This window comes from Chlorocebus sabaeus, chromosome 24 (assembly GCF_047675955.1).
Source record: "Chlorocebus sabaeus isolate Y175 chromosome 24, mChlSab1.0.hap1, whole genome shotgun sequence".
In the NCBI taxonomy this organism is placed as follows: domain Eukaryota; kingdom Metazoa; phylum Chordata; class Mammalia; order Primates; family Cercopithecidae; genus Chlorocebus; species Chlorocebus sabaeus.
In genome coordinates this window covers 70,357,525-70,376,775 of record NC_132927.1, presented here as the reverse complement: position 1 = coordinate 70,376,775, position 19,251 = coordinate 70,357,525, and the positions used below count along the sequence as shown (strand labels likewise).

Below are 19,251 nucleotides of genomic sequence, written 5' to 3'. Positions count from 1 at the left end.
GACGCGTACGTCCTCTTACTTTCGGGAACGCCCTACTCCGTCTACGAAGTAGCCGCACTTTCACCACTTTACTTAATAAACTTGCTTTTGCTTTGCTATGCGGACTCGCCCTGAATTCTTTCTTGCGCAAGATCCAAGAACCCTCTGTTGGGGTCTGGATCGGGACCCCTTTCTGGTAACAAAACTACACCAAAAATAAAAGAAAACACGTTACTGTGTGGTACCTGACAAAGTCTCTAGTCGGAGGAAGCACACAGAACTTCACCTTCTGTGGCCTTTCCCTAAGCGGGGAGGAGCAAAGCTGGAAGAGGAGGGGCCAGCGCCCCAAGCCAGCTCTCCCATCACCACAGCTTTGGTTCGCGAGGCAGCCAATCAGATAGCTGAGTTTGCCATAGGGGTGGGACTTCCTCCGCAGCGTGCACGAGTAAGTGTGTGGAGGTCCCGCCCCGGAACTGCAGTTGCTTCTGCAGCTGAGGTACAGCGGCAGTTTCTGAGGTTCCTGACCGGCGACCAACGGAGCTGCCGTGGCGTCTCCACACGGTGAGTACCAAAACGAGCGGGGCTGGAGCCGACTCTGGAGGGGGGCTGAGGCCAGGAACCCGGGTTCCTATTCGCAGGTCTCTCTGGGCCGGTGGGTTCCCGGGTCCAGAGAGGGCGGCCGCCGGCCCAAGCCGTCCAACCGAGCTGCGTGCCATGGTCCCCGCGCCTTGGGCTCCTTGTCCGGGCATCAGGGCCTGACGGCCTCGGCTTCTCGGTTTCGTGCGCGCGTTCGTGCCTGAGACAAAGCGAGAGCGCCGCGCGAGACCGGCGTCACGAGGAAACACGAGGCCCTTCTACTCTGCCTGACGCTCCCCGTGTCCTCGCCCGGTTCGCGTGGCACCCCCCGCCCTCTCCTCGCTGAACCCCGCGTGTTTTTTTGCCGTAGCGCAGCGGGTCGGGCGGGCACTGTGTGCGAACGTGCTCTCCTCGCCGGGCGCCATGCTCAGCGGTTTTTGACGTGCGTCACTTTTTCGTAGTGGCGTATAACGATTCTGTGGGACAAATGTCCTCGTTATTCCCATTGTGCAGACGGGGAAATAGAGACTCAGAGATGGATACGTCCACCGCAGAGCCACAGCTGACGAGTGGTGGATCCGGATTTGAACCAAGATTTACCTTGGTCTTTTTCACGGAACTTGTTGTCTTCCTTGGACTTTCTGAAAAGGAAAAACCTGGATCGAGTTCCACCCAAACGAGTTGGGCCTAAATGGCCATTAAGCCACTTAAAATATGATGAAAAAGCTGGATGGGTTTTAAGACGCTTGGCAAAGGAAGGGATGGTGGAGCAGGCATTTGCTCTCTCAGGCAAGGCTTGAGAAGGAAGCAAGCGCAATGCGCTTTTAATAAAGCTCACCCCTCCTGCCCCCACAAGAAAAACCCCTCAGATTCTTACTCTGCCTTCAGAACGGCTTATGTGTGGCAGGCTTCATCCTCTGTGCTTTACATAATTTCCTTTATTTACACAAAATATACAACTTAGATATTGTTAGGTATTCTTCCCCCCTTTTTATAGACGAGAACACTGAAGTTCAGAGAGGAGTGGGTGGCACTATCCAAGGTCACACACGCAGTAAGTGTTGAATTTGGAATTCAAACCAGGTCTAGCTCATACGTCTTTGTTCCATCACATGTGTACCCTGTGTTTCAGGCAAAGCTGTCTGTTCTGTGGTATTTCCTTCTTTGTTCTTCTCTAGGTGGGAGCAACTGTGTGATAGCCGTCTTTGTATCCTCAGTTCTTTGTAGGGCCTAGTTGCTTAGAAAATATTTGTTGCATCAGAACCCTCTGCTTCTCAGACACCAACCTAATAGAACATGTGTCTCCTTTTCAGCAACCATGAAGTTGAAGGACACAAAATCAAGGCCAAAGGCATCAAACTATGGCAAATTTCAGACAAAGGGAATCAAAGTTGTGGGAAAATGGAAGGAAGTGAAGATTGACCCAAATATGTTTGCAGATGGACAGATGGATGATTTGGTATGCTTTGAGGAATTGACAGATTACCAGTTGGTCTCTCCTGGCAAGAATCCCTCCAGTCTCTTCTCAAAGGAGGCACCCAAGAGAAAGGCACAAGCTGTTTCAGAAGAAGAGGAGGAGGGAGAGTCTAGCTCACCAAAGAAAAAGATCAAGTTGAAGAAAAGTAAAAATGTAGCAACTGAAGGAACTAGTACCCAGAAAGAGGTTGAAGTCAAAGATTCTGAGCTGGAGGCCCAGGGAGATGGCATGGTTTGTGATGATCCGGAGGCTGGAGAGAAGACATCAGAAAACCTGGTCCAAACTGCTCCAAAAAAGAAGAAAAATAAAGGGAAAAAAGGTTTGGAGCCTTCTCAGAGCACTGCTGTTAAGGTGCCCAAAAAAGTGAAGACATGGATTCCTGAAGTTCATGATCAGAAGGCAGATGTGTCAGCTTGGAAGGACCTGTTTGTTCCCAGGCCGGTTCTCCGAGCACTCAGCTTTCTAGGCTTCTCTGCACCCACACCAATCCAAGCCCTGACCTTGGCACCTGCCATCCGTGACAGACTGGACATCCTTGGGGCTGCTGAGACAGGTAAGGGCAACTCCGGCCAAGGCAGAATTGCTTCTGGATTGAGCCCATAGCTACTAATAAGCCAGATAATTGGGAGAGAGAAGAATCTTGAGAACATAACCACAAAAGCAACGCTGAATAAAGGTGTTTAGAAGTCAGCCCCTCTGGTTTGAAATATGCTCTTCCTGAATGATACCCTAGCCATCACTTTTATCTCTCTCAGCTCTGTAGACCCCATTATCAACCAAATGGAGATAACAGTTTCCACCTCTTGCATTGCTGTGAGGTTTAAATGCTACAGTAAGCTAAAGCTTACACTGTACATTGGAAGTGGTCTGCAAATGGTAGTTTCTCCTGTTCTTGAGCCTTTTCTGAATGACTCATAGGGGTAAGGTAAGGCTAAGATCAGCCCTCTGGAGAGGTAGATCTTCATGAGTATAAGAAAGAACTGTCTAATTCTCAGGAGTTGTGCAAAGGTGAAAAGGGTTGCTGCTTTGGGAGTTGATGGATTTCTTGTCATTGGAAGGATTTGAGTGTGGTGGATAGTCATTGGGTGGATTTTGTAAACAGATTCAGCTATGACGTGACTGTTAGGACTAGGCTGTGTGAGGTTCCTGCAAGACTTTTGGAAGCAACGACAGGTTGGCTTTGCTGGATAACTAGACTACTGACTTGGGGGAGGAACTAGTACTGCCTGGAACTATTGGTTTGTTTAGACCAGCAGTGTCCGTTAGAAATACATATAGTCATCTCTTGATATCCATGGAGGATTGGTTCCAGGACCTCCCTTGGATACCAAAATCCAGGGATGCTCAAGTCTGATATAAAATGGTGTAGTGCTTGCATATAAGCTATGCACATCCTCCTGTATATTTTAAATCATCTCTAAATTACTTACAATACCTCATACAATGTAGGTCTTATGTAAATTGTTACACCGTATTGTTTAGGAAATAATGACAAGAAAAGTCTGTACGGTGTTTAGTACAGATACAGTTTTTTTTTTTTACCCCCTGAATATTGTCGATCCCCGAGATGCAGAACCCACGGTTACAGAACGGTGATTGTATAATGTAAAACACGTGTGTAATTGAAAATTTACTAGGAGCCACATTTTTTAAAAGTTAAAAAAAACTAGTGAGATATTTTACATTTTCTTACTAAATTTTTAAGTTTTTAAACAATTTTAAAATTTTAATTAATTTTTAGTAATAAATTACTAAACTTGCAGCACATGTCAGGTTAGAGTAACTACATTTTAAGTGTTCAATAGACACGTTGTGCTTTGGGTTTCTGGAACAGTGGTCAGGAAACTCTTGATGAGGTTCTGTGACAGTCATATAGGTGGAAGAGTGAGGAACCCACAGGAAAGGGGAATGGAGATTATAACTTAGAACATTTACTGAGCATTTAAGATGTGTCATGCACTGTGTTAAGTGCTTTATGTTGATGAGGTCGGTTGTCACAACCACCCTGAGGTAAGTACCATTATTCCCATGTTACAGATGAGAAAACTCAACCTCACAGAGCATAGACAGCTTCCCTAAAATTACACGACTGAAATGGTAGTGTCTGGATTCCAGGCTAGTTCTGTGTGGTGTTAAGCATTCTGCTACACTGCTTTGATATGTGCAGCAGAGTCCTGGAAATAAGTCCCTGGAAGGCAGAAACAAGGTTTATGTGAGCCATTGTGGCCAGAGATTGACATTTGGATTTATACCACAGTTCCTGTCAGGTTGTGAATCTACAAGTCCAGAATTCAAAACGACTTGGATAAGTCATCCATTTGGGGCTGTGAACAGACCATTGCCCATGCAATAACGAATAGAACCTTAAACAATGTGGGGATTAGGGGCACCGGTCCTCCATGCTGTCAAAAATCCATGTATAATTTTGAACTCCCCCCAAACTTAAAATAGCCTATTTTTGGCTGGATGCCTTACAGATAACATAAGCAGTCTATTAGCATATATTTTGTATTATATACTTTATTTTTACAGTAACATAAACTAGAGAAAAACTGTTACTAAAATCGTAAGGAACAGAAAATGTATTTGCCATTCATTAAATGGAAGTGGATCATCATAAATGTGTTCATCTTCATCTTTACTGTGAGTAGGCCGAGTAGAAAGAGGAGGGGTTGGTCTTGCTGTCTCAGGGGTGGCTGAGGTGGAAGAAATGTGTATAAGTGGACCCCCACATTCAAATTTGTGTTCAAGGGTCAACTGTATATCCATTACCCCCAAAAAGATGCCCTGGTTTTTTTTGTAATCCCTCCCTCCCTCAGTTCTTGTTCCTCCTCAGGCAACCACTGATAGGCTTTCTTAGGCTTTCTATCACTATAAATTAATTTGCATTTTTTTCTTTCACGCACACACACACTCTCTCTCTCACTCTCACTCTTCTCTCTCCCCCCCCCCCTTTTTTTTTTTTGGAGACGGAGTCTCACTCTGTCACCCAGGCTGGAGTACAGTGGTGCAATCTCGGCTCAGTGCAACCTCCGCCTCCCGAGTAGCTGTGCCTGCCACCATGGCCGGCTAATTTTTTTTCATAGTTTTTGTAGAGATGAGGTTTCACCATGTTGGCCAGGCTGGTGGTGAACTCCTGACCTTGTGATCCGCCCACCTCAGCCTCCTAAAGTGCTGAGATTACAGGTGTGAACCGCCACGCCCGGCCCTATACTCGGTCTTTAATTTTATTTTAGACTTTTAAAATTTTAGTATTATTTCCTTGTCATTTGAATTTGCATTTCCCTAGTGACTAGCAATGTTGAGCATTTTAGCATATGCTTATTTGTCTATTCAATTATTTTACCCATTTTAAAATTGGGATGTTCTGTTGTAGAGTTTTGGGGTTCATTGTGTATTCTAGATACATGTCCTTTATCAAATGTGAGATTTGCAAATTTTTCTCCCAGTTTGTGGCTCACCTTTTTGTTCTCTTAACAGTGTTTTCCAAAGAGCAGAAGGTTTTATTTTTGTGAAATCCAAATTAGCTTTGTCTTTTATGAATTTATGCTTTTGGTGCCTTTGGTATTTTATCTAAGAATCCTTTGCCTAACTCAAGATCACAAAGATTTCTCCTGTGTTTTGTTCTAGAAGTGTTTTGTTCTAGAAGTGTTAATAGACTTAGGTTTTATGTTTTCGTCTCCAATCCCTATTGAGTTAACTTTTATTTAGAGTGAGAAGTATGGATCAAAGTTTGTGGGTTTTTCCGCATATGGCTGTCTAATTATTCCAGCACCATTAGTTGAAAAACTATTCTTTCTCCACTGAGTTGACTTTGCATCTTTGTTGAAAGTCTGTGACCATATAGGTGTGGGTCTTCCTCTGGAGTCTTTGTTTTCCGTTGATCTGCTTGTCTAGTCTTTATGTCAGTTTCTTACTCTCTTGGTTATACTAGCTTTATAATAAGTCTTAAAGGTAGTATAAGTCCTCTTTGTTTTTTTTTAAAGTTATTTTGACTGTTGTAGGCATTTGCCCTCCTATATGGATTTTAGAATCCGTTTAATCAATTTCTACAAAAAAAGGAAGCTGATATTTGGATTGGGATTCTGTTGATTACAGAGCAAATTGAGGATAGATGACATCTTAACAATATTGAATTTTCCAGTCTATGAATATGGTATCTCTCCATTTCTTTAGGTCTTTAACTTTTCTCAGCAATGTTTTATAATTTTCAGTATATAGATTTTTCACATCTTATGTTAGATTTATCCTTAAGCATTTTGTATTTTTGATTCTATTGTAAATGGTATTTTAAAATTTTTTATTTCCAATTGTTTGTTGCTAATAAGTAGAAATATGATGGATTTTTGTATATTGATCTTGCGTCCTGCAATTTAGTACCACCAAGTAGTTTTCTGAGGATTCCACAGTATTTTCTGCAAAGATGATCATTATCCTGTCTTGGATGCCTTTTATTTTTCTTGTTGTATTGCAGTGGCTAACACCTTTAGCAGAATTTTGAATTGTAGTGGTAAAGTGGGCATTATTGCTTTGTTTTTGATCTTTTGGGGGAAACATTTAGTCTTTCACCATTAAGTCTGATCTTAGCTGTAGGTTTTTTGCAGATGGTTTTTATCACGTTGAGGAAAGTCTCTTTGATTTCTCATTTGCTGAAAGGTTTTATCAGGGATGGATGTTGGATATTTTTCAAATGGTTTTTACTGCATATATTGAAATATGTGGTTTTTCATTTTTAGTCTGTCAGTATGATGAATGACATTTTCAAATACGAAATTAGACTGACATTCCTGGGATAAACTGAACTTGGTCACAATATACCAATGTATTTATATATTGTTGGATTTGATCTGCTAAAATTTTGTTGAGAATTTTTGAATTTAGGTTCATGGGATATTTGTAGTTTTCTTGTAATGTTTTTGGTGTTGGAATCAGTAATATAGCTTCAGAATGATTTCTGAAGTATTCTGTTCAGTTTTCTGAAATAATTTGTATAGGATTGACATTTTATCCCCAACTTAAATGTTTGGTAGAATTCATCTGGGCCAGCACTTGTCTTTGTAGGAAGATTTTTGACTACAAATTGACTTTGTTTAATAGATTAGAGATATTTGTGTTAGTTATTTTTTTTCTTTTTCTTTTCTTTCTTTTTTTTTTTTTTTTTTTTGAGATGGAGTCTTGCTCTGTTGCCCAGGCTGGAGTGCAGTGGCGCGATCATGGCTCACTGCAGGCTCTGCCTCCCGGTTTCACACCGTTCTCTTGCCCCAGCCTCCCAAGTAGCTGGGACTACAGGCGCCCGCCACTATGCCTGGCTAATTTTTTGTATTTTTAGTAGAGACGGAGTGTCACTGTGTTAGCCAGGATGGTCTGGATTACCTGACCTCGTGATCCACCTGCCTCGGCCTCCCAAAGTGCTGGGATTACAGGTATGAGCCACTACGCCTGGCCTCTTATTTTTTTCTTGAGTGACAATTTTCTACTTGCAGTTCTACTAGTTTTTGTTTCATGCATTCTGACGATCAGTTTATGTGAATAAATGTTTTATGGATTAAAACATTAGATTGTTGTTATATCCTCTAAATGAATTGGCTTCTTTTCATTATGAAATGGCCCTCTTTCTCTTTGGTAATATTTTTTGTTCTAAAATGTACTTTGATATTGATGCAGCCAGTCCAGCTTTATTGATTAATGTTAGCATGGTGTGTGTTTTTCCATAGTATTACTTTCCCTTATTTATATCTTTATATTTAAGGTGAATTTCTTATAGGCAGCATATAAATGCGTCTTGCTGTTTGATCAGACAGTTTCTGTCTTTCAGTTGAATTATTGAAGCCAGGCATGGTCGCTCACATCTGTAATACCAGCATTTTGGGAGGCCAAGGCAGATGGATCACTTGAGGCCAGGAGTTCGAGACCAGCCTGGCCAACATGGCGAAACTGTCTCTACTTAAAATACAAAAAATTAGCCGGGCGTGGTGGCACGTGCCTGTAGTCCCAGATACTTTGGGGGCTGAGCCACAATAATTGCTTGAACCCAGGGAGTGGAGGTTGCAGCGAACCGAGATCGTGCCATTGTACTCCATCCTTGGTGACAGGATCTCAAAAAAAAAAGAATTATCAAGTTATTGAAATTATTTATGTTTAATGATTATTTGTAATGGCTGGGTTTACGTATTTATTTTTTGACTGATAGCATACCTGATTTATTTTTTTCACATTTCTGTTTTTTAAAATTTTCCTTTTCTGTGTTTAGATGTTTATTTTTAAAATTTATTTTTCCATAAGTTATTGGGGTACAGGTGGTATTTGGTTACATGAGCAAGTTTTTTTGTTTGTTTTTTTTTTTTTGAAACGGAGTCTTCTTGCTCTGTCACCTTGGCTGGAGTGCAACAGTGCGATCTCGGATCACTGCAACCTCCATCTTCTGGGATCAAGCTGTCTTCCTTCCTCAGTCTCCCAAGTAGCTGAACTACAGGCATGTGCCACCATGCCAGGCTAATTTTTGTATTTTTAGTAGAGACAGGGTTTCACCATGTTGGCCAGGCTGGTCTTGAACTCCTGAACTCAAGTGATCTGCCTGCCTTGGCCTCCCAAAGTGTTAGGATTACAGACATGAGCCACCGTGCCAGTTTAGTGGTGATTTGTGAGATTTTGGTGCACTTACCACCCGAGCAATATACACTGCACCATATTTGTAGTCTTTCATCCCTCGCCCCCCTTTCATTCTTCCCCCCAAGTACCTGGAGTCTGTTGTATCATTCTTATGCTTTTGTGTCCTCATAACTTAGTCCCGCATATCAGTGATAACTAGGATGTTTGGTTTTTCCATTCCTGAGTTACCTCGCTTAGGATAATAGTCTCCAATCTCATCTGGGTCACTGCAAATGCTGTTAATCCATTCCTTTTTATGGCTGCATAGTATTCCGTCCTAAATATACCACAGTTTCTTTATCTACTCGTTGATTGATGGGCATTTGGGTTGGTTCCACGATTTTGCAATTGTGAATTGTGCTGTTATAAACATATGTGTGCAAGTATCTTTTTCGTATAATGACTCCTTTTCCTCTGGGTAGATACCCAGTAGTGGGATTGCTGGATCAAATGGTAGCTCTCCTTTTAATTCTTTAAGGAATCTCCACACTGTTTTCCATAATGACTATACTAGTTTACTTTCCCACCAGGACGTAAAAGTGTTCCTTGTTCACCACATCCATGCCAACATCTGTTTTTTTGTTTTTGTTTTTGTTTTTAGTCAGAGTTTCGCTCTTGTTGCCCAGGCTGGAGTGCAGTGATGCAATCTCGGCTCACTGCAACCTCTGCCTCCTGGGTTCAAGCAGTTCTTCTGCCTCAGCCTCTCGAGTAGCTGAGATTACAGGCGTGCGCCACCATGCCCGGCTAATTTTGTATTTTTAGTAGAGACGTGGTTTCTCCATGTTGGTCAGGCTGGTCTCAAACTCCTGACCTCATGTTATCTGCCCGTCTCAGCCTCCCAAAGTGCTGGGATTACAGGCATGAGCCACTGCGCCTGGCATTCATTCATTCATTCAAGTCAAAGGCTCACTCTGTTGCCCAGGCTGGAGTGCAGTGGCATGATCTTGGCTCACTGCCACCTCCACCTCCCAGGTTCAAGCGATTCCCCTGCTTCAGCCTCCTTACTTAGTAGCTGGGATTACAGGTGCCTGTCACCATGCCTGACTAATTTTTGTATTTTTAGTAGAGATGGGGTTTCATTTGTTGGCCAGGCTGGTCTCGAACTCCTGACCTCAGGTGATCTGCCCACCTCAACCTCCCGAAGTGCTGGGATTACAGGCATGAGCCACCGTGCCTGGCTGCCAACATCTACTGTTTTTTGGTTTTTTTGATTATGGCCATTCTTGCAAGAGTAAGGTGGTATCGCGTTGTGGTTTTGCTTTGCATTTCCCTGATCATTAGTGATGTTGAGCATTTTTTCATGTGTTTGCTGGCCATTTTATTCTTTTGAGAATTGTCTTATTTATGTCCTTAGCCCACTTTTTGATGGGATTGTTTTTTTCTTACTGATTTGTTTGAGTTTGCTGTAGATTCTGGATATTAGTCCTTTGTCAGATGTATAGATTGTGAAGATTTTCTTGCACTCTGTGGGTTGTCTGTTTAGTTTGCTGACTGTTCCTTTTGCTGTACAAAAGCTCTTTAGTTTAATTAGGTCCCAGATATTTATCTTTGTTTTTTATTGCATTTGCATTTGGGTTCTTGGTCAGGAAATCCTTGCCTAAGCCAATGTCCAGAAGGGGTTGTCCAGTGTTATTTTCTGGAATTTATGTAGTTTCAGGTCTTAGGTTTAAGTCCTTAATCCATCTTGAGTGGATTTTTGTATAAAGTGAGAGATGAGGATCCAGTTTCATTCTCCTATAGGTGGCTAACTAGTTATCCCAGCACCATTTGTTGAAAAGGGTGTCTTTTCCCCACTTTATGTTTTTGTTTGCTTTTTCGAAGATCAGTTGGCTGTAAGTATTTGGGTTTATTTTTGGGTTCTCTATTCTGTTCTATTGGTCTTTGTGCCTATTTTTATACCAGTATCACTCTGTTTTGGTGACTATGGCCTTATAGTATAGTTTGAAATCAGGTAGTGGGATGCTTCCAGATTTGTTCTTTTTGCTTAGTCTTGTTTTGGCTATGCAAGCTCTTTTTTAGTTCCATATGAATTTTAGAATTGTTTTTTCTAATTCTGTGAAGAATGATGGTGGTATTTTGATGGTATTGCATTGAATTTGTAGATTGCTTTTGGCAGTAGAGTCATTTTCACAATATTGATTTTACCCATCCATGAGCATGGGATGTGTTTCCATTCATTTCTGTCATCTATGATTTCCTTCAACAGTGTTTTGTAGTTTTCCTTGTGGAGGTCTTTTGATTCCTTTGTTACATTCCTAAGCATTTGGTTTTTTTTTTTTTTTGGCAACTATTTTAAAAGGGATCAAGTTCTTGATTTGATTCTCCACTTGGTTGCTGTTGATGTATAGAAGAGCTACTGATTTGTGTACATTAATCTTGTATCCGGAAACTTTGCTGAATTATGAGTTCTGGGAGCTTTCTGGAGGAGTCCTTAGGATTTTCAAGGTAAACGATCATATCGTCAGCAAACAGTGCCAGTTTGACTTCCTCTTTACTGATTTGGATGCCCTTTATTTTTTTCTCTTGTCTGATTGCTCTGGCTAGGACTTCTAGGACAGTGTTGAAGAGGAGTGGTGAGAGTGGGCATCCTTGTCTTGTTCCAGTTCTCAGAGGGAATGCTTTCAACTTTTTCCTATTCAGTATTATGTTGGCTGTGGGTTTGTCGTAGAAGGCTTTTATTACATTAAGGTGTGTCCCTTGTATGCAGATTTTGCTGAGAGTTTTAATTGTAAAGGGATGCTGGATTTTGTCTGATGCTTTTTCTGCATCCATTGGGATCATGTGATTTTGGTTTTTAACTCTGCTTACATGGTATAACACATTTATTGACTTGCATATGTTAAACCATCCCCGCATCCCTGGCATGAAACCCACTTGATCATGGTGGATTAACTTTTTGATATGTTGTTGAATTTGGTTAGCTAGTATTTTGTTAAGGATTTTAGGATCTATGTTCATCAGGGATATCGGTCTGTAGTTTTCTTTTTTGGTTGTGTCCTTTCCTGGTTTTGGTATTAGGGTGATGCTGGCTTCGTAGAATGAATTAGGGAGGGTTCCTTCTTTCTCTATCTTGTAGAATAGTGTCAAAAGGATTGGGAACAGTTCTTCTTTGAATGTCTGGTAGAATTCTACTGCAAAACCTTCTGGTGCTGGACTTGTTTTTGTTGGTAGTTTTTTAATTACCATTTCAGTCTTGCTGGTTGTTGTTGGTCTGTTCAGGGTATCTGATTCTTCCTGACTTAAGCTAGGAGGGTTGTTTTTTTTCCAGGAATTTATCCATCTCTTCTAGGTTTTCTAGTTTATCTATGTGAAGGTGTTCATAGTAGCCTCGAATGATCTTTTGTAATTTCAGTGTGTCAGTTGTAATATCTCCTGTTTCGTTTTTTAGTGAGGTTATTTTGATTTTCTCTCTTCTTTCTTAGTTAATCTTGCTAATGGTCTATCAATTTTATTTATCTTTTCAAAGAACCAACTTTTTGTTTCATTTATCTTTTGTTTGTTTGTTTCAATTTCATTTAGTTCTGCTCTGATCTTGGTTATTTCCTTTCTTCTATTGGGTTTGGGTTTGGTTTGTTCTTGTTTCTCTAGCTCCTTGAAGTGTGACCTTAGATTGCCTGTTTGTGCTCTTTCAGACTTACTGATGTAGCCGTTTAGGGCTATGAACTTTCCTCTTAGTGTCACCTTTGCTGTATCCTAGAGGTTTTGATATGTTGTGTCGTTATTGTCATTCAGTTTGAAGAATTTTTAAATTTCCATCTTGATTTCGTTTTTGACCCAATGCTCATTCAGGAGCAGGTTATTTAATTTTCGTGTATTTGCATGGTTTTGAAGGTTCCTTTTAGAGTTGATTTCCAGTTTTATTCCACTGTGGTCTGAGAGAGTGCTTGATGTCATTTCACTTTTCTTAAATTTATTGAGGCTCGTTTTATGGCCTGTCATATGGTCTGTCTTGGAGAAAATTCCATGCACTGTTGAACAGAAGTGTATTCTGCGGTTGTTGGATGAATGTTCTGTATATATCTGTTAAGTCCCTTTGTTCCAAGGTGTAGTTTAAATCCATTGTTTCTTTGTTGACTTTCTGTCTTGATGACCTGTCTAGTGCTGTCAGTGGAGTATTGAAGTCCCCCACTATTATTGTGTTGCTGTCTGTCTCATTTCTTGGGTTTGTTAGTAATTGTTTTGTAAATTTGTGAGCTCCAGTGTTAGGTGCATATATGTTTAGGATTGTGATATTTTCCTGTTGGACAAGGCCTTTTGCCATTATATAATATCCCTCTTTGTCTGTTTTAAGCACTGTTGCTTTACAGTTTGTTTTGTCTAGTATAAGAATAGCTACCCCTGCTTGCTTTTGGTGTCCATTTGCATGAAATGCCTTTTTCCACCCTTTTACTTTAAGTTTATGTGAGTCCTTATGTGTTAGATGAGTCTCCTGAAGGCAGCAGATAGTTGGTTGATGAGTTCTTATCCATTCTGCAGTTCTTTATCTTTTAAGTGGAGCATATAGGCCATTTCCATTCAATGTTAGTATTGAAATGTGAGGTACCCTTGCGTTCATCATGCTCTTTGTTGCCTGTGTACTTTAGTTTTGTTTTTTCTTTTTACTTTTTAACTTGTATTTCTGCGCCCTGTGTGATTTTTACTTTATACTTTAAAGAGGTTGTTCTGATTTGATATATTTCCAGGGTTTGTTTCAAGATTTAGAGCTCCTTTTAGCAGTTCTTATTATAATGGTGGCTTGGTAAATGGCAAATTCTCTCAGCATTTGTTTATCTGAAAGCGGTTGTTTATTTTGTGTATCTTTCCTTCATATATGATGCTTAGTTTTGCTGGATACAAAATTCTTGGTTGAAGATTGTTTTGTTTGAGGAGGTTGAAGATAGGGCCCCAGTCCCTTCTAGCTTGTAGGGTTTCTCCTGAGATGTCTGCTGTTAATCTAATAGGTTTTCCTTTATAGGTTATCTGGTGCTTCTGTGTCACAGCTCTTAAAATTCTTTCCTTCATCTTAACTTTGTATAACCTGATGACAATGTGCCTAGGCGAAGATCTTTTTGCAGTGAATTTCCCAGGTGTTCTTTGTGCTTCTTTTATTTGGATATCTAGGTCTCTAGCAAGACTGGAGAAGTTTTCCTCAATTATTCTCCCAAATATGTTTTCCAAGCTTTTGGCATTCTCTTCTTCCTCAGGTATACCAATTATTCTTAGGTTTGGTCATTTAACATAATCCCAGACTTCTTAGAGCCTTTGTTCATTTTTTCTTATTCTTTTTTCTTTGTCTTTCTTGGATTGGGTTAATTTGAAGACCTTGTCTTTGAGCTCTGAATTTCTTCTACTTGTTCAGTTCTATTGCTGAGACTTTCCACAGCATTTCGCATTTCTAAAAGTATGTCCAGAATTTCCTTTTTATTGTTCTGCCTTTATGTATTTCCTCGAATATTTCTCCTTCCACTTCTTGTATCATTTTTTGGATTTCCTTGCATTGAGGCTTTACCTTTCTCTGGTCCCTCCCTGATTAGCTTAATAACTAACATCCTGAATTCTTTTTCAGGTAAGTCAGGGATTTCTTCTTGGTTTGGATCCATTGCTGGTGAACTAGTGTGATTTTTTTTTTGGTGGGGGGTGGTGTTGAAGAGCCCCGTTTTGTCTTATTACCAGGGTTGGTTTTCTGGTTCCTTCTCATTTGGTAGGCTCTTTCAGAGGGAAGGTCTAGGGCTGAAGGCTGTTATTCAGGTTCTTTTGTCCCATGGGGTGTTCCCTTGATGTAGTACTCTCCCCCTTTTCCTCTGGATGTGGCTTCCTGTGAGCCAAACTGCAGTGATTGTTGTCTGTCTTCTGGGTCAAGCCACCCAGCAAGCCTACCCGGCTCTGGGCTAGTACTGGGGGTTGTCTGCACAGAGTCCTGTGATGTTAACCGGCTATGGGGATCTCAGCCATGGATACCAGCGCTTGCTCCAGTGGAGATGGCAGAGGATGCATTGTACTCTCTGAGGGTCCTTAGCTTTGGTAGTTTAATGCTCTATTTTTGTGTTGGTTGGCCTCCTGCCAGGAGGTGGCACTTGCCAGAAAGCATCAGCTATAGTGTGGAGAGGGACCAGCGGTGGGTGGGGCCCTAGAACTCCCAAGATTATATGCCCTTTGTCTTCCACTACCAAGGTGGATAGGGAAGGACCGTCAGGTGGGGGCAGGTCTACACCTGCTCAGACTTTCCTTGGGTGGGTCTTGCTGTGGCTGTTTTGGGGATGGGGGTAAGATTCCCAGGTCACTGGAGTTGTGTACCTAGGAGGATTATGGCTACCTCTGGTGAGTCATGCAGGTTGTCAGGGAAATGGGGGAAAGCCGGCAGTCACAGGCCTCACCCAGCTCCCAACTCCCTCACAAACTGAAGGGCAGGTCTCACTCTCACCATATCTTCCCCAACAGCCCCTGTCTGTTTCCAGGGGGAGGGCTTGAAAACTTGCCCAAGGCTATCCACTTTCCAGCTGTGAAAGAAAAGGGCTTTAGTTCTTCCCCTGCCTATGAAGTCTGGATTCCTGCTCTCCCCCCAAGTTCTGGCCGGGAGGCTTCTGGTCCTCTTCAGATTGTTACATCAAATTGTTACAGAGTTTGGCTACAGAATGCCTTCTTTCTGTGAAGTTTTACCCCCTGCTCCTCTGGCCACCTGCTAAATGGATCCCTGTGGTGCCAGGCAGGAATGGGCTGCTTGGGGACCCAGCGAGCTCCCAGGGCCTTTCTGCTGCTTCCTCTACCCCTGTATTTCGCTCAGCTCTCTAACTTGACTCAGGTTCAGGTAAAGTCAGAAACTTCTCCCGCAAACGGACCTTCAGCTTCTCCAGTGGGGGTGTGCGTTTGGGAGAGGAGGGTCTCCCTCCTCTCCACATTTGGGGCACTCACAGTATTTGGGGGTCTCCTGGGTCCTGCAGGAGCAGTCCACTTCCTTCAGAGGGTCTGTGGGTCTTCTTGGGATTACTGGTTTGTTCTTGCAGTCAATCTGGAGCTAAAACTCACAGTGCAAGCCTCCGCTTACTGCTCTTTCAGGAGCTGCAATCTAGTCCTGCCTCCTGGGAGCCACATCAATGGTTGGGTTTAACTCTGTTACTTTTCTATTAGTCCCAGCTCTTTTTCGTTTCCTTCTTTGGCACTGAATTGTGTGTGTGTGTATGTGTGTGTGAATTCTGTTCAATTCAGACACTATCTACCTAGAGTTAGTGTCATTCCTTACAGGTTAAGGGCTCAGCTCACAAGGTTGCCCCCATTAATGATGCTCATCACAAATACTGGTACTTCTGATCAGCTTGGCTACAAATTGGGTATTCCCACAACACCTTCCTCAGGTTCAACACTTTGCTATGCCTGACAGAACTCAGGGAAACACTTTACTTGCATTTAACAATTTATTATAAAAGATGTAACTGAGAAACAGCCAGATGGATGAGAAGACTAGGGAAGGGTATGGGGCAGGGTTGGAAGTCAGGAGAGATAGAGCATGGAGTTTCCATCGTCCCTGGGGAGACCACCCAGGAATCTCTCCGAACTCCATTGTTTAGAGATTTTGTGGAGTTTCCATTGCATAGGCATGATTGATAATTGATTAAATCATTGGTTGTTAGTGACTGAGCTCAGTCTCCAGTCCCTTCTTCCCTCCCTGAAGGTTATTGGGGAGAGGCAGCTGAAAGTCTCACAAGGTTTTATATCAGCAACTGAGGACTAAGACCAAATATTTCAACAAAAGATGCTCCTATCACTCAGAAAGTTACAAGGCTTTTAGAAGCACTGTATCAAGAACTAGGGACAGAGACTATTTTATATATATGTATATGTATATGCATAGATACCATTTTATCTTTTTTGTTGTCTTATTAGCTATAATTCTTATGTCTTTTTAGTGATTGTTTTGGGGTTCATAGTATATATCTTTAATTTTATTATAGTTTACCTTCAAGTAATTTACTACTTCACATACAACATAAGAATCTTACAAGAATATATTTGTTTCTCTCCTCCTTTGTGCTTTTTGTTGTATACTTCATATGTTTTAGAGATTCCAGAATACATTTTTATTATCTTTGCTTTAAACAATTGTTTTTAAAGATGTTTAAATGAGAAAAATAAGGGGTTTTGGGTTTTTGTTTGTTTTTAGAGACAGTGTCTCCCTCTGTCACCCATGCTAGAGTGCAGTGGCATGATCATGGCTCACTGCAGCCTCAACCTCCCGTGCTCAAACAATCCTCCTGCCTCAGCCTCTCAAGTTATGAAGACTACAGGAGTGTGCCACCATGTCTGGCAATTTTTTTTAAAGATGGGAGTCTTACTATGTTGCCCAGGCTGGTCTTGATCCTCCCACCTAGACCTTCCAAAGTGTTGGGATTACAGGCATGAGCCACCATGCCTGGCCATAAAAAGTTTTTAAATATTTACCTACGTAGTTACTGTTTCGGTTGCTCATTATTTCTTTGGGTACATCCAGATTTTCATTTTATATTATCTTTTCAATTGCATGAAAGACTAATATTTCTGATAGCTCACATTTGCTGCTGGTGAATTATTTCAGGTTTTATATGCCTAAAGTCTTTATTTCACATTTTGTTTTGAGAGAGAATTTTGCTGGGTGTAGAGTTACAGATTGTCAGGTTGGTTTTTTTTTTTTTTTTTTTTTTTTGTCTTTAGGCATTCAAATAAAAAATATTGCTACACTGTCTTCTGGCTTTTAGTTGTTTCTGATAAAAAGTCTGCTGTTCTTCTTATCAAGAGTTTTATGTGTTTTTGCTCTCTTTTCCTTATAGTATCTTATTTTTGTGTGTGTGGTAATTTTTTACTGAGAGCTGCTTGTTTCCTTTGCAAATTGTGAAAATTTTTGGAGATCTATAATAATGGTTTCTCCCTTGAGAAAGCATTTATTGGCTTCTGCCTAGGGCATTATCACTTTGGAACTTCTTTAAATTCTCAGCCCGAGATGTTTTGTTTTAACCACCCAGACGATTTGGACTCTGTGTACATTCAAAGACCAGTTTGAAAATGTTCAGACATAGACAAAAGATAATTTTATATTTACGTTTTCTGAAAACTTGAGAAAATTTTCTTTTACTCCCTCCTTTCTCACCAAAGAAAAGTCTTGGGAAAGTGTTGTGTAGATTACTGCTTCCCACTCCTCACAAAAACAACACATACACCCAAAACTTGCCCTTTATCTCTTTATTTTTTCATTTCTTGGACATTAGTAATCCATTACTGGTGACCTAAGACCTCAGTGCTAGCCTGCCATACTTTTTTTCCTCAGTTTCTAATTTACTTGTGCCTTCTGGTTCCATCTGGGGAAATCTGTGTAGAGTGGAGGAGCTTTGGGTCAGTCACGTAAACTTGGCTACCTTATTCTGTGCAAAAGAATGAATTCCAGACTAAAGTATGTTCATCTGTTGATTCACACTGTTTTTATTTTGTTTTGTTTTTTACTTTTAAGGAAGTGGGAAAACTCTTGCCTTTGCCATCCCAGTGATTCATGCAGTATTGCAGTGGCAGAAGAGGAATGCTGCCCCTCCTCCAAGTAACACTGACGCATCACCTGGAGAGACCAGAACTGAGGCCGGAGCTGAGACTGGATCACCAGGCAAGGCTGAAGCTGAGTCTGGAGCATTGCCTGATGATACTATAATTGAGAGTGAAGCACTGCCCAGTGATACTGCAGCCGAGGCCAGAGCCAAGACTGGAGGCACTGGCTCAGACCAGGCATTGCTCTTTGGTGACGATGATGCTGGTGAAGGGCCTTCTTCCCTGATCAGGGAGAAGCCTGTTCCCAAACAGAATGAGAATGAGGAGGAAAATCTTGATAAAGAGCAGACTGGAAATCTAAAACAAGAGTCGGATGACAAAAGCGCCACCTGTAAGGCATTTCCAAAGCGTCCTCTGCTTGGACTGGTTCTGACTCCCACTCGAGAGCTGGCTGTCCAGGTCAAACAGCACATTGATGCTGTGGCCAGGTTTACAGGTGAGGTTTAGTTCCATTTAATAAATCCTTTCTAGGCAAATCCCAAATGCTCATTGGTAAAGATGAATGAGCTGTGGCTCCTGCCCTCTAGGGTAAGCCATTCTCATCTGTGAGCCAGACAATCAAGCCCTAGAGAAAATTGATTGAGTGACATTTTTTCAGTTCCCTCAAGGACAATACATAGTTGGTGCCATTGTAGATGCATAGGAAATTTATTGGATACAGTAGATGCTCAGGGCAGGGATTAGCAAACTGTCCGGTTTTGTAAATAAAGTTTTACTGGAATACACCCACACCCATTTGGTTTTATATCGTCTGTGGTTAGTTTTGTACTACAAAGGTGAAGTTGAGTAGAGTTAATAGTTGTGACAGAGACCATCTGGCCTATGAGGCCAGTAATGTTTACTAGTGACCCTTTCAGAAAAAGTTGGCTGATCCCTGCTATAAGCAGTTAGGATTTAATTCTCTCAGGGAATTCACTCTGGGAAGGTCTTCACTCTGGGAATTTTAATTTTATAATAGAAGCAGTTAATTACCAAATTGTTACTATTGCTAAGCCCTTTACCTGCATGATACTATGAGAACTTCTCCATCA

The 19,251-nt window shown here is 41.4% G+C and overlaps 1 protein-coding gene across 1 annotated transcript in view; it reads left to right on the top strand.

Annotated features, from left to right (window-relative positions):
* Positions 1–413: 413 nt before the first annotated feature.
* The window catches only part of DDX24 (DEAD-box helicase 24), a 29,580-nt gene continuing 10,742 nt past the window's right edge, over positions 414–19,251 (top strand). Inside the window, exons 1-3 of the mRNA XM_007987681.3 lie at positions 414–540; positions 1,869–2,585; positions 18,132–18,656. Of these exons, the coding sequence (XP_007985872.3) occupies positions 1,874–2,585; positions 18,132–18,656 (1,237 nt within the window). The 5' untranslated portion in view covers positions 414–540; positions 1,869–1,873. The remainder of the gene's footprint in view (positions 541–1,868; positions 2,586–18,131; positions 18,657–19,251) is intronic.